This window comes from Poecilia reticulata, chromosome 15 (genome assembly GCF_904066995.2).
Source record: "Poecilia reticulata chromosome 15, P_reticulata-male-v2, whole genome shotgun sequence".
Classification (NCBI taxonomy): Eukaryota; Metazoa; Chordata; class Actinopteri; order Cyprinodontiformes; family Poeciliidae; genus Poecilia; species Poecilia reticulata.
In genome coordinates, this window is record NC_088844.1 from 11003260 (window position 1) to 11013929 (window position 10670).

The 10670-nt window shown below is 38.9% G+C and overlaps 1 protein-coding gene across 5 annotated transcripts in view; it reads right to left on the bottom strand.

Annotated features, from left to right (window-relative positions):
* phactr2 (phosphatase and actin regulator 2) overlaps positions 1–10057 on the bottom strand; it is a 55526-nt gene extending 45469 nt beyond the window's left edge. For 2 of the 5 annotated variants that reach the window (XM_081616223.1, XM_081616221.1), the window contains exon 1: positions 9822–10057. In XM_081616223.1, the coding sequence (XP_081472349.1) occupies positions 9822–9960 (139 nt within the window). In that variant the 5' untranslated portion in view covers positions 9961–10057. Of the gene's footprint in view, positions 1–1929; positions 2041–9821 lie in introns of those variants that run through there. The other 3 variants (XM_081616222.1, XM_081616224.1, XM_008429203.3) reach the window with 3 other exon arrangements.
* Positions 10058–10670: the final 613 nt, after the last annotated feature.

Sequence of the window (10670 nt, forward strand, 5' to 3'; positions counted from 1 at the left end):
ATATTCCTGTTCAGGATTTTCTGGGGGCAAAACATTAAACTTCTCAAGCAGAGCCAGACCACCACACTACCACCACCAAGTTTGACTGTTGGTACGACCTTCTGTTTCAGAAATGCTCAGCTTGTTTTTGTGCCGGTGCCCGTACCTTCCAGAAGGTCGTACTCTTGATTCGCCAGGCCAACAAACTATTTTCAACAAAGATGTTTACTGACAATGGTGAGATGGGCCTTTATTTTCTTTTAGATCAGCACTGGTTTTCCATTTGTGATGCTCCCATGAATGCCAGCTTTTGCCAAATCATCAACAATGACCTCATCTGGGAGAAAACAAGAACTGCAGTGCTTTAGATGTAGTCCTCGGTTTGTTTTGTGACATCCGAGATGAGTGGTTGATGAACTTTTTGAGCAGTTTTGATAGGCTGTCCATTTCTGAAAAGTTATACCACTGTACTATGTTTTCTTCTTTTGCATATGATGACTCTCACTGAGTTTTCATGGAGCCTTAAAACCTTGGTAATGACTTTGTAACCCTTTCCAGATTAAAGATCTTTTAGCCTACCTCATTTTGCCAGACAGGCACTATTTAAGCAATGCCATGAAACCAATCAGCGTGACAAAAAGAGGAGAAATCTGTATTGTGTGTGTTTTCCCATCACTGTGGAGCAAAGAACTGCGACCCACCACAGAGTTCATTGCAAAGTCCGGCACTCCACATGCACATATGCGTGCAGGAACGATCGCAGAGGCTGCTTTGCCTTGCAAAACAATGATTCACAAATTTGCAGTCATAACAATTTGTTTTGTGGCAAACCCACGCCTCTGTTACAAAACACACGGCTCTGAACACAGATGGATTCTGGCTAAGCCCATTCAAGTCCAATAAAGATTCCCTCTGATTCCAAGATCATTTCTGTTACACATTTCTATATCTAAGTAGTGTTGTTACGCTGGCTGTGTCTACAATGGATACCTTTTTTTTTTTTTTGTTTCACTGTAGTAAAATAATCACTACACCCTCCAAATATTCAAATCATGCACTAAATGCTGCATAAAAAGGAGAGGACACACACTGTGGGGAACTCCAGCGCTACAAGGTGTGTGTGGATCATTTGTACTTTAAGCACAGCAGCACAAACGTTTCCTATTGAATACACTGATAATGTTGTGACAACCTCTGTAAGCAGTAATTAAACCATAGTAGATAACGCAGGAGTTGGTTTATTCTGCAGTTCTACTCCAACCGATGAACTGACGCACCAAGATTTGGCCAAACAAGCCGTGCACTAGGCATCATCAATCATTACAAGTATCCTTCCCTCTGTTGAAATCAGCCGCTATTATTTCTCCCCCAATTGCTAATAATCTAGAGTGTTTACAGTCTTATGAAGCACAGTGATTTGAACCACCATCATTTCCTCACGGTTATTAGGAGTGTCAGCAGCGAATCTGGCCGTCACAACGCAACAGAAGGCTGGTGAGCAGGATTCGAACGTTATTAGCTGATCCAGCTGAAGCGATAGCGTTTTTGAGTTTTAATGGGTGCCGTTTTACTGTGCATTTTCCGTGACTGTATGTTGTTGTTGAAGCAAGCCCAGAATACTACATGCTGTGGAAAAAAAACAACAAAAAAAGGCAGAGCAGTGCAAGAAAAACAAGCTTCAGGCAGATGACAGCCACTCAGTCAAGTGATCTTCACAACAGCTAAACAATCAGAGGCTCTGATCCTGGATAGCGCCGGCTGTTCCCAATGAGACAGATAAGTTATGAATGAAGTTGAGTATGTGAGAGGAAGTAGAAGAGGATGTATAGGATCAGTGCTCTTTTTATGTGTCCGAGTTTGAAACACGTCATAAAGTCACAGGCAAAACAAACACACTCGCAGACAGACGGGGAAGTACGCTACATTTTAGAATGCAAGGAGGAAACTCACCATCATGTTCCATGTTTTGATCCTACGGGGGAATATGGAGAGGAGTGCGAGTTGGTCCTTGCCTCTTCCCGACACACACGACCTCTCTGCCACCCTCCCACCCTCCACTGACTTGCCCTCCTCCCTGTTCTCTGTCTCCTTGCCTCTCCTGTGCTCTCTCCCCTCCCTCTGCCTCTCTCCACTTCCCTCCTCTATCATTCTTCCCTTCCTCCCTCCCTCCCTCACCGTTTCCAACCACTGTGTGCCTGTGTCTCCTCCTTCAATCCACTCGCTCTGATGAAGAGCATTAAAACTTAATGTTTGTTTCCATCTCAGTTGTTCTCTCCTTCCCACCCTCGCAATCCACCTCATCCTGCCCGTCTGTCCATCTTCCTGAATGTCAAGGGTTTTCCTGCTTCCTCGTGGCTCCATCTCTGTGCATTTTTGTTCTAGCCAACGCAATCCCAAAAAGGATGCAAAAAGAATGGGGAGAATGAGACGCTCTCAGGGGTGGAGGAGGTGTATCACATAACCCGAGGTGCACCGCGAGGTTAATGTTACTTTCTTGAAGCAAACAACTTCAGTGTGTATCAAAAAAACGTGAAGCAAAAGTGGAAGGAACACAATCCCTTGTTTTCAAGCTGGTCAGTTCATATCAAGATGGATGGAGAAAAATGCATCCATCTTGGAAGAAAACCTGTTTGATGCTGCGAAACACCTGAGCCAAAAGCTGAAACTACTTTGAGCTTCAGATGTGCAAAAGCGGTACAGACTTAGGCTAAAAGACATGCAGCTGTGATTGCAAAAAAAAAAGCCGATATAAAAATCCGTCCCACACTTTTGAGATTTTATATGTTATATGCCATGTATAATCTTTCTTTTACACCACAATAATGTGTATCGGCTAAAAGCAATGTTTAATTTAACTTGATTATTGCAAGTGTTTGATTGATTAAACGGAAAAAAAAATACTCTGGCTCAATTTGTCTTGTCGTAAAAGATTGGTGAAAGAATGTTTCAGAACAGGGACTTTTTACATGATAAGAATCTTCTTCTAAAAAGAATACTTTTAAAGGGCTATGCTTTTCAAATGACATGTTGTTGCAATTAACTCATTAATGGAAACCACAGAAGATCTTAACTCTGCGAACCCTGAATGATAAAGATATCCAAGAACTTTTTAAATGTGATAGCCATAATGCACCAATCAGGTTCTGACATTTTTGTCTTTAGATGGTTGCTTTTAAGTTGTTTTCTTATTGTAATTAAATCAGCTGTGACGTCTGAGGTATCCTTTTGAAGCAGATTAGCTGACAGTTTACTTCGTAAACGAAGCCTCTTTCGTGTTTTTTTAGTCTGATTGTTGCCTAGTAACACAATAAGACCATATATGAGAACTATGGCACACTCCATGACAAAAATAAACAAAGCACACGCTGAACGCACATTAGATCAACACAACATCTGCACAAATTGCAACACCAACTAATCAATGTTCAGAGACTCTGGGGGGAGACAGAGCAAAGTCAGAGGAGCAGCCAATGGTTGCTTTCAGTTTTCCTTCTGACACAAACATCTTAAAAACTGCTGGGTGAAACACAATACCATCGACCCATTTCTAGTTTGACTTGACACGACAGGATTGGGTTATGGGTTTGACCTGGCATAGCGGCTTAAGGTTTCAAGCTAAATCAGAAAGTTTTTAATTCATGTTGGTTAGAAATAATTATTTTTGATTCAATTATGCAATCATCAAGAAAATAAAGCATTAGCTAATGGTCTGCTTCATGACAAACAGCTGAATTCAAATAACTAAATTCACATTAGACAACACTGTACAGAATATTACAGTACCGTGTTTCATTGTGGATATGCTGTTCTTTTTCCTGAAATGCTGCGTTGGTTTTATGCCAGAGGTAAGACGACACACATCTTCCTAAAGGTGTTTTATGTTAGATGTGAGGTGAACCTTTTTTTTTTTTTTTTTTTTTGGCTGGCCTTGTTTTGGCCTTTGAACTTTTCCTCAAATTAAGTTTTTACAAAGTCTCTATTCTTTTGTTGAATCATCTTAACTCAGGCTTGTGAGATCTGCAGTAAAACTTGCTTCGTGATTATTTTCAGATTTATGTCAAACAACATCTTTTTAGATCACAGCTCTGCAACCATGAGTCCCTCCTCCCCACCCATTATGGCTCACCTTGTATTTTCATACCACACAACTCGACCAGCTGAAATCCTGTGCGTTTTGTTCTTTCAAGTCATGCAACCAGCTTTGCAAAATAATGTAGCCCAATTTAGAGAATTAATCTGCATAAAACGTGTGGGATTCCTGCTAGGGGAAAACCCCACAGACAACACTGAGCTCTGTTTTGTCTTCCTCTGGCTGGCCTGCAGGCTGGCCTAGTGTTTTAAACACAATCTAAGCTGCTGACCGTACTCAGCACGTGATTATGTGCATCAGATTTTGCTGACATTTTTTCAGATCAGATGGTACGATGGAAAATTATATGATCTCTATGTTCTGTGGGCAGCTGTACTTTCTACTGTGTCACATTCGTTCTGCAAACAAAGAGTTCATAGTGTCAGAGAGGTTAAGGGTTTATGACTGTCTCCCAAGGTGTATTGGGGGTGTAATATGGATGAAGGAATTTCAGACCCCATTCTATGTTGAGACCTTCCAGCTTATTGTGATCACAAAACCAAAAGGATAATTTTTTTTCAAAATCTGTTTTTCTTTCTTACTGTTTATTCAATGTCACATGCTGCTTTTTAATTATGTAAAGCACTTTTAAATGCCTTGCTGCTGAAATGTGCTATACAAATAACATTTGATTGATTGATTGATTGATTGATTGATTGATTGATTGATTGATTGATTGATTGATTGATTGATTGATTGATTGATTGATTGATTGATTGATTGATTGATTGATTGATTGATTGATTGATTGATTGAAAGTGGGCTAATCACTTTGTTTCTTTGCCTTTTCTTGATTTTGGTTTGATCGGTCAATGATGTGTTACCTACTGTTTTACGCTGGTTCTTGAAATCAGAAAAGTACTGCTGAAGTCATTGTTTTTAGTTCAAATATCTCCTAGTTATCAGGCCAGTGTGTAATCTGATTGGTGAATTTGAACCAAACAAATGCAGTTAGTTAAATTGCTATTTTAGCACAAGAGCAGGTGGGTTTGAAAGGTTGCTTGAATAATCATTTCTAAAATATATTTAAAATTTTCTCAAGTTATCTTTGTATAATTTAATTTGTTTGATCTTAAGATTTTGTCTGATAAAAAATAAGTAAAAACTGAAGAAATCTGTAATCTTGCAGATACTTTTTTTTTCAAAATGCTCACTTTAGATACACACACTGCAATACAGTGATATATTAAAAACCTGACTGGATCCCATCTCATTACATGGACCAAACTCCATGCAATTAGTGTTAAAGTGAGTTTTGAGGGCTGTGAGTTGTGGTTTTAGGGTTAGACAATTGAAAGAAAAAGCTGTTTTTTCAGCATGTGTGCTGGTGTGTGGGTGATAGAGAGCTGCCGCGAACACTGTTTCGCTGTCTAAAGTAAGACAGACATAATGTCCACACAACCATTAGGTTATTGACTGCATAAGAGCAGCTGCATGCAGTAAAGTTTGGAGCTACTTCCCTTTCATCAGTCAGTGTAATTGCTCTATAAACTGTATATACTTCAAGTTTACCTGCTTCAATTGTTTTTCTATTTGATCTTTTCTCGTCTAACCTCTTCACCGATTTCCTAGTATGTAAACAACCCAAAGCTGTTGTTTTTCTCTCATCTTCCGAAGTACCAATACATCAGATCAACCCACTATGTCAGCATGACATTTCCATTACACACAAACACGCACTTACTTTACAAGCACATCATTACAGAGGGGGGCTGAGTAGAGTTAACATCCTGCTCATTTGCTGCTGAGGCATTTTTACAAATATTAATAGAGTTAAAGGCTTAGTAAGTAACCACAGAGTTACTGATAGACAGAAGGAAGGGGAGACAAACGGCATGAGTGAGACTTTGGCTTTTTAAGAAGTCCGACGAAGCGACATGCGACGAGCGAGAAGAAACAACAACTGGCTCGTCACCGTCGCCAAAGGCCACCTCCACAGGCAAACACAAACCTGTATGATAGAACCACGAGAAAACTCCAGTGCTTCACAAGACCAGATGGTAATAAAAAGGATAGAGTTCTTTTCTTTTTCCACGAGTTAATGGAAGAACAGAATGAACACAATCCACTTAAAACAGACCAAGACTGAATAAACATTGAAATAATTACTAAATCTTTTGAACCCACTGTTTAATAGCCTTCTTCGTCGAATATTTCATTACAACAGGACACAGGAATTTGAGAACGCAAATACTAGCATGACTTACTCTTTAATTTGGGTGACTGGAGCATTTCAGAAATGTTCAAACTTTACTTTATTGGACAATTGTAACAACTGAATGAATGTCCTAATGGTTTAAGGTCATGTCACAGCATCTCACTTATGCAATTAAGGTACCAAACAGACACCAGGGCATTCTCTTGTCGGAGAATGCCCTGGTAAAGAAATTATGGTTCTAACAATTACAGATAGTCCATGTCTTGATAAGGAGCTCCTCACAACCACACTACTGCAACTGTGATTGTTAGTGTCATGCTCTTTTCCTGAAATGTTGTGTTGCATGTATTTAAAGCATGATGGGATGCCATTTTTCTTTTTAAACAAATCCCACTGTGACCAGGGGCTGGGTAAGTCACACTGTAATTGTTTTATTAAATTTAAAGCAACTAATTCCTCCAATTTTTCTAGATTGGTAAACAACACAAAAGAGAGTTCCTTAGTAAAAACAAAACAAAACAAAAAAAAAGTACAAAAAATATAAAAAAATTGAAAACCTGAAGATCGTAAAATGGATACTGACAGTGAGTGCATCAGAGGTCCGCTAAGGAGCGTTACCATAGATCCTTTCTTCCAGTAAGACTCTATAACAATCACTGCTTCCAACAAACTGTTCAAATAGACATCCACATTTAGCATATGTTTAACTTAATCAACTCAGTTGCACAATCCTTTGGATGGGCAAATACAACATTTTTTATAGCTACGTGAAATTGCAGGATCTCAAGATTCCCTTTTTCCTCCATATATACAAAGGTACAATGGATTTTGTCCATGTTGATGCGTTCGTGTTTGACGCTGACATGTTGACTTTGACATTGATGTGTTGACATGTTGGTACGTTGGTGTGTTTTGGAAATTAAAGCCAAGGATGTGCCAGACTTTTAGAGGTCCAGTTTTGTCACAAAAGGAAGGTGGTGCCTTAAGATGCATCTGAAAGTGTTCTTCATTTTAAGAGAAGTTTACATCATGTGGGGGTTTCCCAAATTGCTGAACAACACGGCAAACCTGAGAAATTAAAAAATGTGAAAAAAATATGTTGCCTCATTATTCTATCAAACCTAACTTATCTAAAACAGGAAATGTTGAGTTTGATTGTATCTCAGACTGTCAATTAAAATCAGCTTCCAGATGCACATCTGATGTAAATGTCCTCAACGGCTAGTCGTGAAAGATTTCTAGCTGAAACGCGTTTCAAACTTCCTGCATTCATAACCGCATTTCTCTGTCAGAGCAGAGTTTTATTTCCGAGTCTTTAACAGAAGCCACAGCGGAGGCTAAGGATAGACCGTGTGTGGGAAGTGAGGGGTAAAGAGCTGCTATCTGTACAACTCAATGTTTTAGCAAGTAGTTATTGCCGACTCAAAGGGGCTGTAATCAGCGTTATTTTGGGAAGGAGACCCGAAAGGAGGCAAGATGATGCCGCTTTTTTGTCTTTTTGTCCACAGCCCTGTCCTCCTCCTACTTAATCACCACATATTATAAATTTTTTTCTTCTGCTCTTTGACTTCCATCTATCTCGTTAAGAATCGATTCTTTCTGTTCCTATTGTTCCCATTTCTCTTGTCTTTTCATCCACTTATTTTATACATCCATCTGGAGGATAATCTGCTACTAATGAAGATCGACTGAAGGCCATCTCTGCTTGATTGATCATCATAACTGAAAAACATGAAAATTAATGCAAGCACAGGTTTTACAACGCACACAGAATACTGTTGCTTTGCTTTATTATCTTGTGCAGTTGTCAGAGTATGATTAATATTGCTTAGGCTGCATCCTGAGCAGAGCAGTTGCAGTTGCAGTTGCTTTATGGCAATATCCAAGGAGTTTTTACTTTTATATAATCCAACGGAAGTTACCAAAGTGATTTATTGGCCTCAATAAATCACTTTTATGGACATTTGCTGATATTCACATATTTTTTTAATACATAAGAGAAGCACTTCATCCGTTCAACTTACAAACTGTTGTGGTAACATTAGCATAACATCAGTGAAAGTTGTTGTGGGACTTCAAGTAAAAATATAAAACTTTTATATTTGCACGGATCAATTGATTTCTGCTAGTTGTACAACAAATGAAAGGCCAAAAGCAATATTTTTTTTTATATTTCATACAAATATTTAATAAAATATTTATTATTTTAATTTATGGCTCACACAACCATGAGGATTTTTTTTTTAGCTTTGTTATTGCTTCGCCTATAGCAATCTGTGAAGTGAAATTAATCGACAAATTACATTTCACATCTTGAACTGAATTACTGAATTAAATACATTTTTAGAGGATGGTCAAATTAATTGAGACACACTTGCAAGCGTAAGCAGTTTTAGTAAAATTCCAGCCGGATCACTGGGTATAATGGTGAAACGGCTCCCTCTTCTGTTTTCTTTTTGTAACATCGATCATAATTTTGAAAATGATGGTAAAACGCCAGTATTTTAACTTGAGATCAAATTAGATTTTGGTCTCACTTTCAGGAAGTATCATATGTACGTAAAACAGATACTCTTCACATCTATGAAGAACTCCCCGGGACTGTATCTGAAGATACAGAAGAGTTAATAAAAGGCCTTTGAAACTCTTTATTCACTCTGGGTTTTTAGAAGTTCAAACTATAACCTTGTAGATGTAAGGAGCAAAAATTAGCTTTGGACTTCCAGCTTTCTAACTGCTCCAGCAACCATTTCCTGTAATTACAGCCGAAACATAAACACTCAATACTTCCTGTGCAAGACAGGCAGAAGCAGTGAAGCCTCCGCATGACAGTGATGCTACTAGGATTAATCAGACCGCAGAACATGGAAGATCTCATCAGAAAAGCAGTGCATTATTATGGTATCAGCCCATCAGTAATGATGGCAAATGGGTGCACTCATACAGAATGAGGCTAAAGTAGTGGAGCTGGCTTATAGGAAGTGGTTTCAACCACTGTCAATACACAAGCAGGTATGCGCTCTATGCAGCCATGGGCAGCAGGCTGCAAAAACTGTCACACTGACATTTGAGAAAGATGCGGAGGATAAATATGCGGTTACCACAATGGCTGAGGCGTTATACCGCTAGTGCATTCGTCCTGTCTTTTTGAAGCCATTTTGATACTCTGCCACTGGACCCTGAGTGGGTTTTCTGCTGCAGATGAGGGCCAAAAAGCCCGTAAGTGGTGTCTTAAAGTCAGTTTGTTTAAAGTTTCCATTATGTGTGTCATCCTCATTATGATTTAGGAAAACAATAGTAGAGCCCACAAACTTTAAGTTGGATGTGTTCAAGTTACTGCAAGTGTGATGCTTTAGTAGACATTTGGTTTGTCAACTAAAAAGAAAAGAAAAAAAAAACATCTTGGAAAACTAAGTGTAAAATTAGCCACACAAGGGTGCAAATAAAAAGTGTTACAGTAACGTGCCTGTTCAAATGGATGCACCTGTCCTTTTCAAACACAACGTTGTCTGCCAATAGTATCTGAACCAGGGGTCAGGCAGTGTCGTCTCCTACCTGAGCGGGCTCCCCGGAGCCTGAACAACACTCTGGAGCGAAATCCTGAGGTGTCACTTTGGGAGCGGTATCTGGGGAAGGGCAGCAGCTGAGTAAAGCGCCTCATCTCTGGGTATGTGTCTCCTTCCTCGTCCTCCATCGTCGCGTCCTCCGTCAGCCCGCCAGGAGAAGTGAAGCAAAGTGAAACTTCTCTTTATGAACAGCCTATGCCGGGGCCCCTCCTTCTCGTCCCCCTGCAAACTGCTTTTACGTTCCTGTTTTGTCAACGCCTGTGAGAAAAAAATAGCTACCGAATAACAGCTTTAACTGGTTTGTCTTGTGTTTTAAGACCGCAGTTTGAGAAGTTACAAGAGAAAAAAAATTGGTGCGAGAAAATTTTCCTTACGGCCTAATTTCTGATGTAGCCTATAACATCATAACTTTTACACTTGTATAGTCAACTAAAGTAAGATATGTTACTTTTACTGATTAATCTAAAAATGCCGACTAAGTTAAAGAATGTAAAAGCAAAATTATAGAAAAAAAAGACAAGCTAATATGATTTCAGATTTTAAACACTAGGGGTCGCTAAATTGCTACGAAGCTTGCCGTCCATATTAACAGAGTCCCTTCATACGTTTGCTCGAAAAATAGGTTGAAGATATCTCACTCCAATCCTTTTTTAAGTACCTTTCTAATATTGCATTTTTAGTTTGTTTTCAATTAGTACCTTAAAATTATACAGTATTTCAACAAATCATAATGGATAAAAAAAATTGATAAAAAAAATGCAACATACTACAAAAAAGTTCTGGAGATGGAAAAAAAATTAAATATCATACAAAATTCAAATACAGCACAGTTTCACAG